Genomic DNA, 22,658 nt, shown 5'->3' with positions numbered 1-22,658 from the left:
AGTGAGAAAGACAAACACCAGAAGATTTCACTCATATGTGGAATATAAACAAACACATGGACAAAGAAAACAGTTCAGTGGTTACCAGAGGAAGGGGAGTGAGAGATGGGCACAGGGGGTGAAGGGGAGCACTTATGTGGTGACAGACAAGAAATAATGTACAACTGAAATTTCACAATGATGTAAACTATTATGAACTCAATTAAAAAACACACATATAAAGCCAGCCATTGTTCTGGAAAAAAGGAAAAAAATCAGCAAATTATACTACATCAAAATTAAGAACTTCTGCTCTTTGAAAGACACTGTTAGGAGAATGAAAAGACAAGCCACAGACTGGAAGAAAATATATGCAAAGCATATATTTGATTAAGGACTCATATCTAGAATACGTTAAAAAAAAACTCCCGAAGCTTAAAAATAAAAAAACAAATAACTCAATTTTAAAAGTGGGCAAATAACCCAAGTAAAAAATGAGCAAAGAACTGGAATAGACATTTCTCCAAAGAAGATATACAAATGGCCAGTAAGCACATGAAGAGATGTTCAACATTACTCATTAGGGAAATACAAATCAACACTACAGTGACATACCATTTCACACTTTGGGATGGCTGTTATCAAAGGAACAGACAATAAATTGGAATGCTTGGACATTGCTGGTTGAAATGTGAAATGGTGCAGCCACTTTGGAAGACAGTTTGGCAGTTCTTCAAAAAGTTAAACATAAAGTTACCATATGACCTAGCAATTCCACTCCTAGTTATTCACCCAAGAAAAAATGAAAGTATGTGTTCACACAAAAGCTTATACACAAATGTTCATAGCAGCATTATTCACAATAGCCAAAAAGTGGAAACAGCTCAAATGTCCGTCAACTGATGATGTTGATGAAACAAAATGTGGTGTGGAATAGCATTCGGACATAAAATAGGATGGAGTACTGATGCATGCTACAACATGAATGAAACTTGAAAACATTATGCTAGGTGAAAGAGACAGACACAAAACACCACATGTTATATCACTCCATTCACTGTGAATTCTGAACAATTGTGTGTGTAATGTTCAGAATAGGCAAATCTGTAGGGACAGGAAGTAGTGGTTATCTGGCGCAGGAAGGAGGACGAAAGGAGAGCGGAATGGAGATTGACTGCCAATAAGTACAAAATTTCCTTTTTGGCATGATGAAAATGTTCTAAAATTGGCTTATGGGGATAGTTGTACAACTCTAAATATATTAGAAGCCATTGAATTGTAGACTTTAAACAGGTGAACCTTATGGTGCATATATTATATCTCAATAAAGCTGTTAAAAAAAATGGTCAAAAGATTTGAACCAGGGCTGGCCTGGTGGTGCAGCGGTTATGTTCACACGATCCATTTCTTGGTGGCCCGGGGTTCGCCAGTTCGGATCCTGGGTGCGGACGTGGCACCACTTGGCAAGCCATGCTGTGGTAGGCGTCCCACATGTAAAGTGGAGGATGGGCATGGATGTTAGCTCAGGGCCAGGCTTCCTCAGCAAAAAGAGGAGGACTGGCAGCAGTTAGCTCAGAGCTAATCTTCCTCAAAAAAAAAAAAAAAAAAGAGAGAAAAAAGATTTGAACCATACCTTACCAGAGAATGGATGGCAAAGAAACTCAAAAAAGATGTTCAACATCAATATAATTAAAACCACAATTAGAATGACTAAATTTAAAAAGACTTCCATACTAAGTGTTGGTGAAATATGGAACAGCTGGAACTCTTATACACTGCTGGCGGGAAGTTAAAATGTTACAACCACTTTGGAAAGTAGTCAGAATGTTTCTTGAAAAGTTAAACAGTCAGAGTGTTTCTTAAAAGAAATTGGCAAACTGATCTTAATATTTTTTTATTTTTATTTATTTATTTATTTATTTATTTGAGGAAGATTAGCCCTGAGCTAACTACTGCCAATCCTCCTCTTTTTGCCGAGGAAGACTGGCCCTGAGCTAACATCCTGCCCATCTTCCTCCACTTATATGTGGGACGCCTACCACAGCATGGCTTTTTGTCAAGCGGTGCCATGTCCGCACCCAGGGTCTGAACAGGCAAACCCCAGGCCACTGAGAAGTGGAATGTGCGCACTTAACTGCTGTGCCACCCGGCCGACCCCTGATCTTAATATTTAAATGAAAATGCACGGGACCCAGAGCAGCCAAAACAATCTTGAAAAAGAAGAGAACAGTTGGAGGAATCAAACTTCCTGATTTCAAAACTTGCAGGGTACTGGAATGAGGATAGGCCTATAGATCACTGGAATACAATTGACGGTTCAGAAATAAACAGAACCAGGCCTGGCCCTGTGGTGTAGTAGTAGTTAAGTTCACACACTCTGCTTTGCGGCCCAGGGTTCGCCAGTTTGGATGCTGGGCATGGCCCTAGCACTGCTCATCAGGCCATGCTGGGACGGCATCCCACGTAGAAGAACTAGAAGGACTCACAACTAGGATATACAACTATGCACTGGGGCTTCGGGGAGGAAAAAAAAGAGGAAGATCAGCAACAGATGTTAGCTCAGGGCCAATCTTCCTCACCAAAAAGAAAAAACAAAACAGAAAAGTCTGTATGCTGATGTGAGACTCTGGCAGCTCTCTCCCCAAATTCAGTCCCAGAACACAGGAAGCCAGCCTTATACTTGTCAGGCTGAGGATTGAAGGGTACCGCTCTGAGCAACTGAACAGCCCAAGGGGGAAGAAAAGAATATACAGATGCAGGCACAGGAGAGTTCTCCCAGTGAAATGGCTCAGTCCCCTCCTGAAGTCCAGGAAGCCAGCTGCTGGGTAAGCAAGCTCCCCTCCCTTCTCCACATACAAGAAGCACTTTCCAAGCTCCTTAGGGCTTAATTCTAAATATCAGTGGATAGTCAAAGATGATCAGAGACTTGATAAAAGCCTGTGAGTGAAAGAAATTGACCAAACCAAAGGTAAAAGAGGAACTTGAGGAAATACAGGTAATTCAGGGAGCAGAAGAAAATTAAAACAAACAAATCAAACGCATTCTATGATATCCTCAGAGATAAGAGAAGATATTATAATCATGGAACAAGAACAGAACTGTAAAAAAGAACTAAATTAAATTACAATAGTGGGATTTTTTTTTTAATCAGAACTATTAGAAGGTAAAGTTGAGAAAATCTTCAGAAAGTAAAATGAAAAGTCAAAGTGATAAAAATGGAAAGACAAAGAAGAAAATTAATGAATAAATCCCATAGATTCCACATTGAATAACAGGAATTCTTGAAGGAGAGAAAAGAAATTGGAGGGGATAAAATATTCAAATAAATAAGTAAAGAAGATGTCCCAAACCTGAAGAACCTCAGTTTCTAGATAGCAAGTACCTGCCCGGTACCCGCTCAATAAATGAAAAAAGAACCAGGCGTAGTGGTTTGCATTTTTAGAAAACTGAGGAGGAATAAAGGATCCTAAAAGTTCCTAGAGAAGAAAGGTCATATCCTAAACATTAGGGTTTAGAATACTATCAGATTTCTATATAGCAGCTCTGGGAGCTATAAGACAATGGAGCATGGCCTTCAAAATTGTGGAGGGAAAAATGTTCACTAACTTGAGCTTCTATATGCAATTATGTAGGTGAGTAAAAGAAAAAATTTCTATATGTCAATTATATGTATGGTTAAAATAAGGACATTTCATAAAATAAGGACATTTCAGTCATTCAAGATCTCCAAAAATTCACTTCCCGTATACCTTTTATTAGGAAATCACTGGAATATATGCTCCTGCTAAACCAGGGAGTAAACCATAAAAGAGGAAGACAAAGATCTGGGAAACAGATGCTGCAGCTTAGGAGAGAGAGCAGAGAATTCCAGAGATGAAGGGGAAGAGACATCCCTGGCAAGGTGTCAGCTATTTAGCAGCCTAGAGAGCAAACAGTCTAGACTGGAACAGGAGAAAACCCCTGAGGAATGTCTCCAAGACTGGAGTGAAATTGATGGATTACCTGAAGTGTTTGAATTTATTAAGAGGAGAGTAACAGCTGTGTGGGAGAGTTTGAGGATGAATTAGTTTAGTGAAAAATACATAATAAATACTAAGCCAAAAAAATCAATCAAAAGTATAAGAAGAGGAAGTAGTAATTGTTAGTTCCAGGGAAAACGAAAAATTAAACAAGAAAGGAAATTTAATTATACTATTCCATATGAGTCAACTGTATATATTATTTACTTAGTAATAGCACTGTCAGCACTGAATACCGATTTGAACAAAAATGGCGACTTACATTGGGAGAGTGGGAGAAGGGGGTGCAGCTGTGCTGGGGAGGGCAGGGCAGCAGAAGAGAGTGCTGTTTTTGTTTATAAACCTGGTGGTATTATTTGGCTTTTAAAATCATATATATGTATTACTTCAGTGAAAATTTAATTTTTAAAAAGCAGATCAGTGATGAGAACATGGAAGTAATGAGGTATAGTTTATTCTTTTAAGAATTTGGATAGTAGAGGGAAGGGTAAAAATAGGATATTTGGAGCATATCACAAGGCCAAAAATAATTTTTCAGAATAGAAATTCTAAAATTTTTTTCCGAGGCTGGCCCAGTGGTGCGGAGGTTTAGTTCGGCATGCTCTGCTTTGGTGGCCTGGGGTTTACAGGTTCGGATGCCAGGCACAGACCTAAACCACTCATCCAGCTGTGTTGTGGCGGTGACCCACATACAAAATAGAGGAAGATGAGCACAGACGTGAGCTCAGGGCCATTATTCCTCACCCCCCCAAAAACATTGTGTGTTGAGGGGATAGATTTACGGGACTGGGAGAAGGAAGAGTCCTTAGATAGTAGGGTCCTGGAGGAGGCGGTGCAGTGCAGGTCATGAGTTTAGAATGCAGGGGCTGAGGTTAGCCTTGCAGAGCAGTAGAGAGGGCAAAAAAATGGGGGAAGATGCAGGTTTATAATATAGACATGAGGAGAAAAAGTGAGGGGCGTGGTGTGAGATAGGCTCTCGAGGTAATCATAGGCATTGTCATCTTCAGAAAGGAGGGACTAGGAAGGGTGCCTAAGGGATGGGTCTGGAGTCCTTGAGGAGAAGAGGAAAAGCAGGGTAAATGAGTGAGGAACGGGTGTACTAGGTCAGACGCTCACTTAGTCATGCAGTGCGGTGCTTAGCGCGTGGAAGGCGTTCAGAAGGCGTGCCGAATGAATGAATGACCACTAAGAAGGGCTGCGTTTGATTCTGGGATAAAGACAAAGATTATGTTGTTTTCCTTCCTCGGCTCACCAGCAGGGGGGAAGTGAGTGAATGAAGGACCACAGCTGATGGCTGAGCCTCGCTGGGTAATGGGAAAGAGCACCTTGGAAGGGGAGGAAGAAGTGCCAGGAGACGTCAGAAAATGCTTCCTAGAAGAGGTAACTTTGAACCAGTCTTTGAAGGTCGAGAAGTTCACCAGAAAAACAGGGTGAAGAAGGGCCTTCCACTCAGAGGTGCTGGAACGTCAGCACCGAGTAGAAGTTAACTGGCCTATGTTTGTAAAAGAACCAGTTTTGTAACTTTCTCCAGCCATGCTCTGCTCTCCAGGAGCAGAAGAGAAAAAGAGAAGGCATTGGCAAGACAGGAATGTTCTGCAAACAGGTTGGTGGTGAGCAAATCTAGAACATTAAGGAGAAAATTCACAGAAACGCCTGTCAGACGAGGCTCTGAATGGACTCTGAGGAAACAGAAGACCTGGAGAACTCGAGTTACATGAGGACTCCTGACAGGTTCAAATGGAGGGAGGGAGTGGAGGAGGCGCTTGTACTCTGAGTCGGATTTGGAGTTCACGGACGTCAGTGTGGAGCGGTACAGACTGATGGTGAGGCCAGCCCTGGGTCCTGCGCCTTTCCTAGCTAAAGTAGGAAGGAGATGGGTCACCTGCCTAAGATAGCTCTAGAGCTTCTGATTCCTCTAGATTGAGTGAAGTGCCCTTCCTGTTCTTTGATTGCACTCTCACACTGTATTGTAATTGTCTAGTTTTTGTCTTTCCCACTAATCTGTAAGTTTTCTGAGGGCAAAGACTGTCTTCTTCACCATTATCTCAGCACAGCACCTGGCCTGTGATATGTGCTCAGTAAATATTTGTTGAGTGAAGGAATGGTAGTCGGAGAAAGGTGAGGATATGGTTTAAGTTTTATGAATAAAATTATTGAAACCCCTGAAAATTAGGTCAAGGGAAAGGGGAGTGGTGGAGACCATCAAATTAAGTCCAAAAGTATTCAAGAAATTTGTAGAAAAAAGAAATAAGGATGTGAAAGGACCAGAAGGGGACTTGAGAAAAACAGAAAGTGGCAATAAGGAGCAATGATCTTTCTGGACCATTTTTATTGCCTTCTGAGATGATGGAGGAAAGGTGTGAACCTTGGTGAAGGAGATGGTGTCTCCTGGGGAAAAGCATTTTAATTGGCATTTATAGAAATGAGTAGGAATTTGAAGTTTATAGGTTTATTTGAAATTATAGGTTTCCTGTTTGAGGAGCTTAGTGAATGATGGTACCAGTCACAGAGATAGGGGATATAAAAAGGAGAGGAAATTTGAGGACAAAGATGATGTTTCATTTTGGACCTATTGGGCCATCCAAGTGAAGAAGACTATTAGGCAAAACGTGGGGTAGTTAAAGATTTGGGAGCGAATGTAGGGGAGGTTGTTGAAGTTGTGGACTTTTTGATTATTACTTCTCATCACTATTGTGCTAATTTTTTCGTTGGTGCCAGTTGAGTTGATTCTGACTGCTAGCAACCCTGTGTACGGCAGAGCGGAACCCTACCCAGGCTTTCTGTGCCATCCTCTCCCCTTCCAGCGCTGTGTCAGACAATGCTCTGCTGCTATTCATAGGGTTCTCATGGCCAATTTTTTTGGAAGTGGGTGGCCAGGTCCTTCTTCCGGGTCTGTCTTAGTCTGGAAGCTCCCCTGAAACGTGTCCACCATGGGGTGACCCTGCTGGTATTTGAAATACCGGTGGCATAGCTTTCATTGTGCTAATTAGAAATTGATTATAGATAAGCCTTTTTTTTTTTTTTTAAATAGCAAGCAGTGGCTGAGGTCCACAATTTAGAGCTCTTTAATTGGACAGGACTTTTAAAGATAAAGAATCAAGAAAATTTCATAATATATATAGGTGGGAGAATAGTCATTCTTGTCTTTGAGCAAATAATTTAGGCTTGAGATTCCAAGGAACTCAGTAAATTTAAACAATTTGTCACTTGTTTTTCTAATTAAGGCATAACATTCGTACAGATAAGTGCATAAAATGCACAGCTCAGTGATTTTTTTTCACGTATGTGTACACTTCTGTAACCACAACCCAGATCAAGATAGCCTCATAAGTTTCCCTCTGCAAGTCTGTAACCCTGTTTTTTCTTCTAGAGGTTTTAGATGACTGTGTAAATTTAGGATGGGAGAATCCTCCCTCTGCTTGGCAAAGCTCTGTAGGCTGCAGACTCAGGAAGTCCATAAGAGAGGAAAAGTCAAATCCTGGTTTGAATTTCACTATGCAGTGTGTCTTTTTTATTCTTGCTTACACTTGCTCGAGTTTCTCTTTGTAATGGAAATAAAGCAAACCTCTCAATTTTTCTGTACTTTTTGAAACTTAGCCTCTGAGTACGATCCCATCTTCTCTAGTATTTCTGAGAAATGAAGACCGTGGGGAGGATGGCAGAGCTGGAAAGCCTTCCGTTTTATTTGGGTTTCGTTACAGTGTGTATGTATGTTGCCGTTGTCTGTCTTCCGGATTATTAGGTCCTGTAAGAAATGGACTGTATTTTTCAGAGTTGGGAATAGTCCTATCTACTCCTTGAATACATCTGTTTAGTTTTTGAAAATTATGCCTTTTGGAGGAGTTTTTGTAGGACTAGACAGTCCCCGTTTGTGGAGGTAGCTCTGTCTCCACTATTTATTGATCAATAAACCATCTGGAATAGTAAAATGCTTTTTTTCCCCTTTGAAAATTTATATTGAGAAATAAACCGAACATATACAAGAGGAAAGAAAACAGTTAAAAGACATAATTATACAGTTAAAAGAATAATTATAAAACAAACACTCATATACCTTCTACATAGGCCCAGAATAGAAGATAACCAGACCCCGGAACCCCCCATGTGCCCCCTCCTGATCAAATGCCCTCCCTCCCTAAGACATTCACTAGCCTAAATTTTGTAATGGTCATTCCCTTTTCTTTATAGTTTTACAAACCATATATAGATGTGTATGTCTATATATATACACACACACGTGGTTTTAAAACGTATATATTTGAGCTTTGTGTTAATAGAATTACACTGTATATTTTTGTGACTTGCTCTTTCCCCCAATGTTGTGCTTTTGTAACTCATCCAGGTTGAGGGTGTTGCTGTAGCTCATTCATTTTCATGTAGTATAATATTCTGTTGGCTGAAAATACCGTAGCCTGTTTATCTATTTTACTGTTGATTTTTGTTTGTTGCTGTATTTTTTTCTGTTAAAAATAATGCTATTAAAAATAATTTTTTGTCTGTGCAAAAGTTTAGGCTGCATACCTAGAAGTGTAACCACTAGTTTATCAGTAAATACACATTCAAGTCTGCTAGATAATGGCAAATTTTTTAAAAGTAGTGGTACCAATTTTCCCTCCCACCAGGAAGGGATGAAAGTTGCTATTGTTCTGCATCCTTGTCAACACTTGGTATTGCCCAACTATTTAATTTTAGCCAACCTGGTAGTTGTAGAATGGTATTTCTTTGTGGTTTTCCTGATTAACATGAGATTGGACATCTTTTCATACGTTTAGGACCATTTATGCATCCTCTCCAATGAAATTTCTACTCAGTTGTTTTGTAAATTTTTCCGGTAGATTGTCTTTTTCTTATCAAATCATAGCAATTCTTTATCATATTCTGAATGCTAATTCTTTGTCACAGTTATATGAGTTGCAAATCAACATGCTTCTTCCCTTTTTATTCTGCAAATCTAGTCACCCAAGGAGAGATGCCTTAAACGTGGAGAGAAAACCATTGGCCCGGGGTTCTGTGCTAGGCACTATAGTGAAATGGCCATGCAGTTCTGCAAGGGCAAGGCCCTGGCACTGTGGAGCGAGCCACATCTTAGTTACTGACTTATGCTGACCTGTGGTGCTTGCCTTTGCAGGTGGAACAGGAGGATTTTGTAATGGAAGGGCATGGCAAGACTCCACCTCCTGGTGAAGAAAGCAAACAGTGAGTCACAGTGTATTTAAAAAGGGGTCTCATTACACATCTTCAGAAGCACTTTGGTTAAACATGCTGAGAGCGTGTTTGCAGGGGATGTATATGTTGGGCACATTGTGGAACTCACCAGTTGCTTTGGTGGCTGTTAATGCATTGCTTCTATTTATAGACAGACTAACTGGAGGGACAAGAAAGTTGGCTTTGTAGTTTTTCACGCTTGACTAATCAAAATTTATGTTACGCTTTAGCAAAGGCTTTAAGGCTCAGGATGGTCTAAATGGAACTAATTCAGCCTGGTTGATTTCCAAAGAAAGTGTAAAATGGTATATCCTTTTCTTAGCAGTGTCTTTATGAAGTGAACTAAATTAATAGACTGTTTCCCTGCTCTCCAAGTGTGCATTTATTTGAATAGTGCTTCCTGAAATTCTACTCCATTTAGTTATTTATACTTCTGATCTTTGTTTAAATAACAAATTGTTTCCCTAAAGGAACAGGAATTATAAATAATATAACTTAGCCAACATTCTAAATAATTCAGGATCTCTCCCCTGACTTCTTAAAGAGTGATAAGTCTTAAATCTGAAATTGGGAGTAGTTTTTTGGTGGCAGCGAGTAGATTTTTTTCCTCCCTCTGTCACAGAACTTGAAAAATTGTGTTGCAGAGCAGACTGGTGTTTCATATGCCCTTTTAAAGGAAAAACAGTTAGGACTGGCTTAAAGTACTGACATAACTGCTATTTTTTATTCAGACAGTAGTCTCCTAAGTTGAATGGGACAGTGATTCATGGAATTTACCGAAAATCTGTAGAGAGAAACTCCTTTCTCTCATCTTTTTTTTCCTTCCTAGAAAATAGTTTAGTTTTGGTGTGTATTATGAAAATTAGGTCTCTGAAACCCTTAGGAATGAATTATGCAGAATATGCTATGCTGCCACGAGGCCAGGTTCATTAAAGGAGAATGTTTGTCTTGTATTTGTTGTGAATGGAAACCAGGATATTTTCACAGCTGGTTTAATTTGCTAACCAGGCAGTTTTAAAAATAGCTTACAATATAAATCCTAACTTTGCTGTATTCTGTCAAATGCACTTATATTCTGCAGGGCTGATGGAATCAATTCAGCTTTAGCAAGTTAGAATGCCAAACGTCTAGTCCCAGTGGAATTACAGGAACACTTCAGGTGCTTCTCCCCGCCCTATGCCTACTCCCCCACCCCCTCGCTCTGGTCAAAGGTCTTATAATATAAAAATCATTTCATACCTCCCATCTGACTAGGGTTTTCTGTGCACAGAATACTTTTCTTACATGCTGTGTGAGTTATTTCCACTTATTACAGTGTCTCCATTTTATTCAGAGATCCCATACTGGCCCATGGTAATGCAGCTTCAAGTGGAAGTTAAAATTTGAACCAGGATCTTTCTGACTTTAAAGTGTTTTATAATATCTCTTGAATCCCAATCCTTTGCCAACCTTGGGAGCTATGTTCCTGAAAAGTACTGTGGTTAGCAAAACTACAGTTGTCAAGATCAAAGTCTCATGGATAAGAGGGAGATGGGGGAAACAATGAAAATGGCATTAAGCCTATTTTTAAAACACAGATGAAAGTTCTGTTCTCTGGAGGGTATCCATTTCCCAAACAAACCAGTCTTTATCTTTAAAAACCTGCTCCAGTAACCCCTATCCTCGATCGGCTTCTTTAGCCATTAAGGAAACATTGCTGGGGCAGACTCCCACAAGTTTTATGTTATGTGAACTGTACCTCTTTTAGAGAGCTTCAAACAGCCCCAGTGTTCTTGAACTGTCCTGTGTTGTATCCTCGCCGTTCTCCTTTGGTTTGTTTCACAAGCCTCATACTGCCTTTTCACGGATGAATCCTGTCCTGTTTTTGTTTTTGTTTTTGTTTCCGGGCTTCGTCTGCTATCATATACTGAAATGATAAAGCAGAAATGAATCTTCTCACTAGGCGTTCCTCCTGGAGACCTGCCCACTCTTCTGTGGGAGTGAGGAGCAAAGGTGCTATGTTCTTTGGTGTGAGACAACAGAAATAAAAAGATTAAAAAAAAATTTGTATCTCAGAACTGCCGTTGGCAAAGGATGATTGAATCCTGGTTAGTAGATCTAGGAATTGAATATTACATTTTAGATTCTGGAAGTGACACATTGCTGAATGATTTATGAAATTCCCACTTATTCTTTTATTTTTTTAACGATAAAAGTAATACATGATTGTCAGAAAACATTCTAAAGTGAATTTAGAAGTAAAAGTGAGACGCTTCTTTACCCTCCTTCCCCTCCTAATCTTCCTACACATTTCTGTATATATTTTTCCTTTTTTTTTTTTTGAGGAGGATTAGCCTTGAGCTAACATCTGTCACCAATCCTCCTCTTTTTGCTGAAGAAAATTGGCCCTGAGCTGACATCCGTGCCCATCTTCCTCTACTTTGTATGTGGGACTCCTCCCACAGCATGGCTTGCCCAGCGGTGCATAGGTCCACACCTGGATCTGAACTGGCAAATCCGGGGCCACCAAAGCAGAACTTGCGAACTTAACTGCTGTGCCACTGGGCTGGCCCTCATTTCTGTATATTTTAAAACAACAACTAAATAGGTTTTTTCCTAACATAATTCTGAGATTCGCCTTTTTTTCTGCTTTTTCTCCCCAAGTCCCCCCATTACATAGTTGTATATTTTAGTTGTGGGTCCTTCTAGTTGTGGCATTTGGGACGCCGCCTCAGCGTGGCCTAATGAGTGGTGCCATGTCCGCGCCCAGGATCCGAACCAGCGAAACCTGAGCCACCACAGCAGAGCGTGTGAACTTAACCACTCGGCCACGGGGCTGGGCCCTGAGATTCACTTTTTTAATTTGACATCTTTTGCAGTCTACTTTGTTCTTTTAAACATCTGCAGAGCATTCTGTTGAATGGATGTACTGTAATTCTTCTCTAATAGATATTTTGGTGGCTTTCACTTCTTTGATTATTACAAATAATATTTTATTGAATATCCTTATTCTTATATCTTTATACACAGGTGTTTGTTTCTAAAATAGATATCTAGAGACAGAGCTTTTCACTTCATGGGCATGTGTTTTTTACATGGAGGTAGCTGCTATCAAATTACCTTCCAGAAAAGCTATATCAATAGTGTTCATTTCCATCAACAGCGCATGAGAGTGCCCATTTCTCCACAGCTTTGATGACAGTAACATTTTTTATCTTTAATTTTTTGCAACTCTAATATTTCATTGTTTTAATTTGCACCTTTCTGCTTACTAATGAGATGGAGTATCTTTTGTTAGTTTATAGGCCATTGATTTTTATTTTGTGTACCACCTAATTACATGTTATTCCCATTTTTCATTGGATTGTCTGTTTTGAAAGCTTTGTAGGAGCCCTTTATAAAGTGTTAATATTAACCTTTGTCTGTTGAAATGTTTTAATTATTTTCTCCCGGTCCTTATCTTTTAACATTGAGTGCCGTGTTCTTTGGTGTGAAGCAACAGAAATAAAAAGATTTTTAAAAAATTTTAAATACTAATAAACCTTTTAAATGTTTATGGAGTGAAATTGATGAGCCTTTATGGCTTCTATGTTTTGTGCTTGCTTAGGGAATTCTTCCCTACCCTAACGTGATAAAATATTCTTAGTTTTTCAGCTTTATTTTTTTATATTTAACCCTTTAATTGAACTGGTACTCATTTTTGTGTATGGTGTGAGGCAGAGATTTAACTTAATTTTTTTTCCAAATTAGTTTCCAAAATGGTTCTCATTCATTGGTGTTAGCTTGTGTGAATAGCCTCGTTCACTTATGGAGGTAGATGGAGCACAGGGCTAATAGAACTCGCTCAGTGTCGCAGAGCAAATTCTTATAAGGCTTACGTCTAAAATTATTTTGTTAACTGATCTGTGCCACTTTCCTTGTTTCTTCATTTAACGTTTTTACCATAGGTTCTAGAAGTCTTGAAAAAATTATTTTATTTCTCTGATGTTTATTTCAATGGAACTAAGTTCTATTAACAGGCAGATTAAGGTAGCTCTGCGTGTAGAAAGCTTTCTTGAAAAATAATCGACTTTCATACCTTTCATACTGGGAATATCTGTGCTGAACTATTACTGTTGAGATCAGTTGCGCTGAGTTCTGGTGTATGTGTGAGTGACATTTGGTAGAGTGGATAGCTTTAAACACTTTGTCTATATGTATTGTTTTAGTACTGTTGCTTTTTAATAAGTTTGATTTACTATTAGTATAATATCATTTTTTCTGAGGATATTCACTTTATGAGCTACTGCGGCAAGTCAGACAAGCTAAGTTTATTGCCATATAATTACTACATTAAACTTACACAATATTAATCACATGAGACGTTTAACACAGGGGTAAATATAAAACTATTTCAGCTTTTCAAAAAGCATGAACAGATAGTTGTTCATAGATTGTGTTTGACTCTGCTTATTGAAAGCTCATTTCAGATAAAATGTTTCTACCCAGGCAGGCTTTTGATTTGGTTTCATTTTAATATAAATGATAGTCTTGTAGTTTATGGGCAGACCATTTGTTGTAAATTATTTTGAAGTTAAGTATCAGTTTTTGTGTATTAGTGAGTTTGGCCTCTTTTTCATTTCTTCTTCTTCTTTTTTAATGTAACAAACAAACAAGTCTAAGCTTTAAATCTCCATGCTAAAGTTTACTCATATTCTTCTAAGACATTTATCTTTAACCTACTAAAATGATTCCGTTTTTCTAGTAAATTTTTGCTGGTTGAATTTTCTTAATTCTTTTGCTTCATTTTATGAAAGGTCATCATTAAAAACAAATCTCTTAAAGCAGGATCTCAAAGAACTGTTTGCACAGCCATGTTCATTGTAGCATTACTAACAATAACCAAGAGGAGAAGCAACCCAAGTGTCCCCTGACAGATGAATAGATAAGGCAAATGTGGTAGATACATACAATGCAATGTTATGAAGCCTTAAAAAAGGAGGAAATCTTGTCACGTGCTGCACCGTGGATTAACCTGAAGGACATTATGCTAAGCAAAATAAGTCAGTCATAGAGGACAAATACTGTATGATTCCACCCAGATGAAGTATCTAATGTAGTCGAAATCATAGAACCAGGCAGTAGAAAGGTGGTTGCCTAGGGCTGTGGTGAGGGAAGAGAGGGAACTAGTATTTAATGGGTGTAGAGTTTCAGATTTTCAAGATGAAAACATTTCAGAGTTTTGTTGCAAAACAATGTAAATATACTTAACACTATTGAACTTTATACTTAAAAATGGTTAAGATGTTAAATTTAATGTTATGTGTTTTTTACCACAGCAAAAAAATTAGCAACCAAATTGAAATGTACTTTCAATGCAAAATATAGCCTGGATTTCGAAGACTTAGTACAAAAAAAAGAATGTGTAAAATTAATAACTTTTTTATTGATTTTATATTGAAAGGATCATCTTTTCTATATGTTGTGTTAAATAAAGCATACTAAAATTTAAAGAAACAAAACATGTCTTTTAATAATGTGCCCTATAGACAATATCTCCTTTTTAGGGATTGTTGATAGAATTAATTGTGTCAATTCCTATATTTCTACTCCCTTGGGGTGCCGTCTTTTTTGATCTCCCTTTCTAAGGGAGCATCTTGTCAGCGCTTGCATGGGAGACCTGTAAGGAGATCAAAGTGTTGAAGACAGTTTTGTATGGATTCAGAGAGAAGAGTGTAATTTCCTGAGTTGACACTGCTCTTCATACCCAGTTGTGTAATTTGGCTTTGTGCTTGAGGTGCTATTTTCTAAATGTCTTAACTCCGGTGTCTTGATTAAATTCTCTTCTTACTAATTACGTTCTTCCCAACTTAAATGTCTAGTTATAAAATGCCCTTCTAAGTTTTCTGAATTATTAATTATACAGACCTTTCGTAAGTCCCAACAGTTTGTCCTTTCCTTGTCTTTATTTCTGTTCTTGCTCTCAGTCCTTAACCTACGGCTCTGTCTTCCTCGGATTCGTCTTATACTGCAGTGCCGCTTTTAAAGTTTTCTCCTCCCCACGTCTCTCCAGTAAGGATTCCTTTCATTAGGATATTCCTTGTTTCGTATTGACTACCCAATTTAACACTAAACTCTTTGGGAACCATTCTTTTGGGTGCTTGTTTAAAAACTTTGGGCAGCTCTATAGCATTTCCTAAATACAGAAAGAATGAGAATATTTCCAAATCGCTTATTTTATAGATAATTATCTTCAAAGTACAAACCTTGGTATATGGCCATAGGAAAGGTTTTTTTAACGTTTTATTTTCTGTATTCTGCCATCAGTTTTTCACCAGTTTTTTTTCCTTTGAACCACTAAAAATGTACATGTTGAAATAAACTTCTGAAGAAGAAGTACCAAATTGAACCCCCTGTAAACTCAATCACTATTACACAGCGTAAGCTGGACATCAGAAGAATTGTTGGCTTTTCTATATAATCTTTTCAGATTGTTTTTGGGAGAAAGGAAATGAGTTTTATTTTCAAGTTAATTAGTATTTTGAAAATGTCACAAAGAAGTTCAATAGATGATAGTTATGCTCATGGAATTTTGGCTGTTGGGAATTTGAGTCTAACCATAAACGTTTTGTACTAGATCTTTGCGAAACTTTCAGCTGCTAACAAATCTTCTAATTTGCATTGAAGTTACTTAAAAAATTTAATCTTCTGAAAACTTCTTTTGTTCCCAAGCGTCTCAAAATTAATAATAATAAATAATAAATTAATAATAATAAATAATAAATAAGTTCTGAATTTTATTTTATGAGGTTTTTCTTGGATTTCTGGACCATGGATTAATTATAATAAGGGTAACTTTAGGAGATACATGTTTCATAATTGAAAATGACTGCAAACTATATGGGTTGCTATTAGTTATAGGCTAAGGTGGTGACTTTAAACAACAGTGAATAGGGTAGATCATGCTCTCAGAAAACTGCAGTTGATTTACTAGAAGTCTTATTTATTTACCTTATATTTTACTTATGGACAAATAATATGCCTTTATGGAAAAACATTACTTAAAGGGCAAGATGTATCTGTTCTGCTCCTTGAAATTGGTGCTTTAAGCTTCTTTTTTGGAGATGTTTTGTTATTATATATTTGCAAAATGTTTTGATATGCATAGCATTGTGTAAATATAGGGAAAGAAATACATGTTTCGCTGCAGGATTCTCCATTGGTTTAATGAAGAGAAGCTGGTGTTTATTTCCCGAAAATTTTACGATCACTAGAGGGCATGGACACAACTTCTGTCCTGAGCACTCTGCCTGGGTTTCCCTTCCGTCTAGGAATCTCTGTGAACCAAAGTTTGTGCTAAGTAGAGGAGGAGAATGTAGTAAAGAGGAGGCACCATGTGATGGCAGGCAGCGAAAAGGTCAGTTAAGGCTTTATGCTAAATCTTCCGCTCTGCAAGGAGAGACTTTTCTTGGCTTGGTCACTGCCTAAAAAGTGCCTGGCACACAGAAGGCATCAATAATTATGTATTGAATGAATGAAGATGCCAGTAAGCTCCCACCAACTGTTAGGAATCCCTGTTCTACACACTCACTTTGAAAATCCGAAATGGGATTATTAAAAATCCTAAACGCAGAATATTTTATTTGTTATTAACAGAAGAAAAGTGAATTGATAACATGTCTTGTCGACTTTATATTCAGTGCTGTCTTTATATTCCAACAGACCCCATTTTATCACTACTCTTCTCCTTAAGCATCCCTGCCTGTAAGGCAGTTGTTGAGTATCGTTCATTTTGTAGAAGATGCCTTTCTATCCAAGTCTGAACTTTTTCTTGGCTTCTGAGGGTCTCCGTAAGATGCCTTTAGTCTGCCCATGCATATTTGCTCTACTGTTCAGAGGCATTTCCTGCCCCTGCCCGTGGCTCTCCTTAAGGTCTTCTGTGCACTTCTGGTTTCCTTCCCCCTCACGTGCCTTTACTCAGGCAAACAGGATCCTTTCTGACCGGGAGCAAATCTAGGTTTTGTGGGAATGCTCTGTAAGAAAAATAAAATCAATTTCAAATACAAAATTAGATACAAAAGTGAATATTTATTTACAACGAGGAGAAAGCACAAAAATGGCAACTTTTCACAAGTTGACAAATACTGCACAATTCAGAAAAATAGCGTAATATTTGTATTAATTCACTGCCTAACACATCACTGTAAAACTTTTTTCCCTACATTTTTTGGCTGCATACTCTGATTACCCTTTTGTGTTACAACAATTCTGTGATATTTTCTAAAAATAGAATAGAGAGGTAATTCAGTGTTTTCTATAGCATGGTTGACCAAATACAGCTTTTATTATTGACGCATTAGAAAAGTTCCTTTCAGCCTCACAATTCATTTTTAGTAACATCATATAAATTTGTAAGATTGCTATCAACTTTAGGAAAACCTCTATCAAGTGTCTTTTATATATGAGCTATAAGATTTCAAGGCTTCATTTTTTCTTGTATATTGACTACCCTGAAATACTGTTTGAATTGACACCTTTATATCATGATATGACCTGGCCCTGCACATTTCTGTCATGATGCAGAGTGAGCTGACCCAGTAACATCTTTGTACACAGGATGGTTAACAATAACTCAACCATACATGGAAGTGACTGAGAACCACATAAATATATTCCATTAAACCCAAAATAAATATATCGCCAATTTAACCTTCCCCTTAGGGATTCCCAAAATGCCTGCAGCCCCTCTAACTTTACTGACACAGAGGCAATAATGATGGGGAGAAAGTTGAGGTGAAGGAGGCTGTGGTTTTAATAATCTGGGTTAAGATTGAGATAAAACTATCTTGTCTTTGCACAGACATTATTTATAAAAAATAAAGGGTCATTTGACCAAAGTTCCAAAGGAGAACTCAACAATTCCTAATTTCAAAATATATTACAAAGCTATGATAATCAAAACAATGCGGTACTGGTGTAGCAGACCAATGGAATAGAATAGAAAGCCCAGAAATAAATCCCCTCATGCAATGTCAAATGATCTTTGACAAGGGCGCCAAGACCACTCAATGGGGAAAGGAAAGTCTTTTCAACAAATAGTGTTAGGAAAACTGATGCCCACTTGCAAAAGAATGAAGTTGAACCCTTCTCTTATACCATATACAAAAATTAACTCAAAATGGATTAAAGACCTAAGCTTAAGACCTAAAACTATAAAATTCCTAGAAGAAAACGTAGGAGAAAAGCTTCATGAGATTGGACTTGGCAGTGGTTTCTTGGATATGACACCAAAAGCATAGGCAAAAAAACAAAAATAGACAAATGGGACTACATCGAACTTAAAAATTTTTGTGCATCAAAGGACACAATCCATAGAGTGAAAAGGCAACCTACAAAATGGGAGAAGATATTTGCAAATCATGTATATGATAAGAGATTAATATGGGTCCAGCCTGGCGGCCCAGTGGTGAAGTTCACACATTCCACTTCGGCAGCCCGGGGTTCGCCGGGTCAGATCCCGGTTGTAGACCTACGCACTGCTTGGCAAGCCATGCTGTGGCAGGCGTCCCACATATAAAGTAGAGGAAGATGGGCATGGTTGTTAGCTCAGGGCCAGTAGTCCTCAGCAAAAAGAGGAGGATTGGTGGCAGATGTTAGCTCAGGGCTAATCTTCCTCAAAAAAAAAAAAAAAAGAGATTAATATCCAGAGTATATAAAGAACTACACCTCAACAACAAAAAAATCAAATAACCTGATTAAAAAATGGGCAAAGGACTTGAATAGACATTTCTCCAAAGATGATATATAAATGGCCAACAAGCATATGAAAAGATGCTCAACATTACTCATCATCAAAGAAATGCAAATCAAAACCACAATGAAACATCACTTCACACCCACTAGGATGGCTACAGTCAAAATAAAACAAAAAACAGAAAATAGCAGATGTTGGCAAGGATGTGGAGAAATTGAAACCTTTGTGCACTGTTGATAGGATTATGAAATGGCATAACAGCTATGGAAAATAGTATGGAGGTTCCTCAAAAACTTAAAAATAGAACTGCCACATCATCCAGCAATCCCCCTTGCGGGTATGTATCCCAAGGAATTGAAAACAGGATCTTGAAGAAATATTTTCACACCCATATTCATAGCAGCACTAGTCGCAATAGCCAAGAGGTAGAAGTAAGTCGTGTCCATCTGCGAGTGAATGGGTGAAGATGTGGTATATATATATACACAATGGAATATTATTTGGCCATAAAAAGGAAGGAAACCCTGTCACATGCTGTGACATGGATGAACCTTGAGAACGTTATGCCAAGTGGAATAAGCTAGTCACAAAAAGATATATACTGCGTGATTCCACTCATATGAGGTATCTAAAGTGGTCAAATTTATATAAACAGAAAGTAGAATGGTGGTTACCAGGGGCTGGGGAGAGGAGAAAAAGGGAAGTTGTTGCCTAGTAGGTGTAGAATTTCACATTTGCAAGATGAAAAAGTTCTGGAGATCTGTTTCACCTCAATGTGAATATACTTAACATGATTTAACTGTACATTTAAAAATGGTTAAGATGGTAAATTTTATGTTATGTGTATTTTACCACAGTAAAAAAAGAAAAAAAATACATTGCAACAGAAAAAAAAGAGACAGAGATCGTTTGGGAATAGTGTTCGGACCCCTCCTAAGGCTTTGGGGGAGCCCTGTGAAAGCGAGGGGTCCTGCGCTGCAGCTTCATTAGCTTCATAATGAAACATCTCTGTTTTGACCATTCTGGTCCTGTCCTTCCTTTGAAGGCCAGCTCAACTGAGCTGTAGTGTCTCTGTTTTTTAACTCTTTCTCTGTTAGCGTGGAACCGTATAGTAAACAATTTATCTTACACTTTCTTGTTGACTTTCCTGTGTATATGCCTTATCTCCCAATTACAGGATTTTAAGTATTGTCTTCTTGTACACTCTATAAATACCTACGTTCTTGGTATTTATCTATTCATTCCTTTGCATATTTGTTTGGTCTTTTATTCAGCCAATTCATTGAATTCCTACTGTGTGACAGATCCAGAATAAAAGCCACATACTCTGCCCTTAAGAAGCTCATAGTTTAGAGGAGGAAGCACCAAGGAAACGAGTGACAATGATATTAGGGTATGAAGGTGCTACCACAGAGGTATGTCCAGGGTTCCAGGCAGCACAGAGGAGACACCCGACTCAAACTGGAGTATCAAGGAAAGCTTCATCCAAATGCACATTTGATTTTTGAGTCTGGTTCTAAAGAATTTGAGAGCCAGCTCTGATGGTCTAGTGGTTAAAGTTCAGTGCGCTCTGCTTCAACGGCCTGAGTTTGTTTCCTGGGCGTGGAACTATACCGCTCGTCTGTCAGTAGCCATGCTGTGTGGCAGCAGCTCACATAGAAGAACTAGAAGGAGTTATAACTAGAATATACAACTGTGTACTGGGGCTTTGGGGAGGGGAAAAAAAAGAAAAAAGAGAGAGGAAGATTGGCAACAGATGTTAGCTCAGGGCAAATCTTTCCCAGCAAAAAAAAAGAAAAAGGAAAAGAGGCTTATTAAATTTTTTTAAAAAAGAAGAATTTGAGAACTTTCTTTTTTTTTTGAGGAAGATTAGCCCTGAGCTAACATCTGCTGCCAATCCTCCTCTTTTTGCTGAGGAAGACTGGCCCTGAGCTAACATCCGTGCCCATCTTCCTCTACGTTATATGTGGGACGCCTACCACAGCATGGCTTGCCAAGCAGTGCCATGTCCGCACCCAGGATCTGAACCAGTGAACCTTGGGCCGCCGAAGCAGAACATGGGCTTTTAACCGCTGCACCACTGGGCCGGCCTCAGAGAACTTTCTTTTCTATGTTCCCTAAAAGGTCTTTTCTAATTTCTAAATGTGATAACAGTCTAAGTGCTGACATTCTATTTTCATTGCATTGGAGAGTCCCATGTAGTTTGGCTACTATTTCCACCTTCTGACTTTGTTGGGGTAAGAATCCTGGAAAAAGCTCTCACATTTATTCATCGGCCTTCCTCATCGCCATTGTCTGGTCATGTTGAAGTTGATAAGACTTAGAAAAGCCTTTGCCTTTCTTATGTTCTCTACATGATGAACTCTTACTCATTCTTTAAGACTCAGTTTAAAATCTCACCTCCCTTGTGACATCTTTTCTGACTCTCCCAGCAGTTAGTCCTTTGTATTCCTATAGCATAACTATCTTACATCTCTATTTATACATTAATAATGGCACTTACCATGCTATATTTTAATTATGGATTTACATGTCTCTGTCCTTCAAGGTGTTAACAATCATCTTTGTATCCCCCTGGGCCTGGTTCTAGCACGGTATCTAATTCATAGTAGAAGCTCAAAAAATGTCTCTTGTCTGCATGAATGAATGGTGAGTCCAGAGTTTGGAGTCTTATTTTTGAAAGTCAATTGGTCTTACTGTATTTCATGGTCACAGGTTGCATTCTTGACAACAACCAGTTATCTTAGAATCAATTCTACCTTCAAAATACATTGTGTAGTTTCCTCCACCTCTACCACCCCTGCCTGGTCAAGGCGACCCTCACTTTGATGGCCGTGATCGCCTTCCAGCTTGTCTCTCTGCTTCTCCTCTTGGTCCTTGTAGTGAATTCTCCGTATAGAAGCCAGGATGAGCTTTTGAAAATATAAATCTGAACCTGTTTCTCCCAAAGTGGTTGTAAGACCACCATGGGTCCTTGGAATACTTACTTTGGGAGGTTTTGGAGACTTTGTCCCACTTTATAGGAGACATAGTCAAAGGTACCCACATCCCATATTAAATATGTGGTTTTGTTCATTTTTGCTATCACATCTTAAAAGAATTTAATAATTTTGCTTCTGAAATTTTTTGGCTACAAATAACTGACTTAATTTATAATTACCTAAGATTCCTTAACAGTTAACATATTTAGGAATTTTTGCAAAGTGAGAATTGTTTTCAAATATATGAAAAAAAAATTTTTTTTTAAAGATTTTATTTTTCCTTTTTCTCCCCAAAGCCCCCCGGTACATAGTTGTATATTTTTAGTTGTGGGTCCCTCTAGTTGTGGCATGTGGGACACCACCTCAGCATGGCTTCATGAGCGGTGCCATGTCCAGGCCCAGGATCCAAACTGGCAAAACCCTGGACTGCCAAAGTGGAGCACACGAACTCAACCACTCACCCACAGGGCGGCCCCAAATATATGAAAATTTTATAAATGCTAAATTTAACAGTGAATGAAATGGCTGGGTTGTTATGTTTTGAGGACATTTAAGCATTATTAATTTTTATGGTTATAATTTTATTTTTTGTATTTTGGATTTGTAGATATATTTTTTCAGGTCCCAAACATTTTCCTAGGCCCCCAAAAAGCTTCTATGGACCCTAGGTATTAAGTGGAGAGAGAGTAATGGATAAAATGGCACCATTCACTCTCGTGCTTTAAAATTCTTCTGTGACTTTGCACTGCTTGTAAAATAAAA

At 38.4% G+C, this 22,658-nt stretch overlaps 1 protein-coding gene across 1 annotated transcript in view; it reads left to right on the top strand.

The window, feature by feature from the left end:
* TNRC6B (trinucleotide repeat containing adaptor 6B) overlaps positions 1-22,658 on the top strand; it is a 237,542-nt gene that overhangs the window by 89,322 nt on the left and 125,562 nt on the right. The window contains exon 4 of the mRNA XM_046646572.1: positions 9,127-9,194. Coding sequence (XP_046502528.1) covers positions 9,127-9,194 — 68 coding nt within the window. The remainder of the gene's footprint in view (positions 1-9,126; positions 9,195-22,658) is intronic.

This window comes from Equus quagga, chromosome 19 (assembly GCF_021613505.1).
Source record: "Equus quagga isolate Etosha38 chromosome 19, UCLA_HA_Equagga_1.0, whole genome shotgun sequence".
NCBI lineage: Eukaryota > Metazoa > Chordata > Mammalia > Perissodactyla > Equidae > Equus > Equus quagga.
The sequence above is the reverse complement of the archived record's forward strand: the minus strand, read 5'-3'. Positions and strand labels throughout refer to the sequence as shown.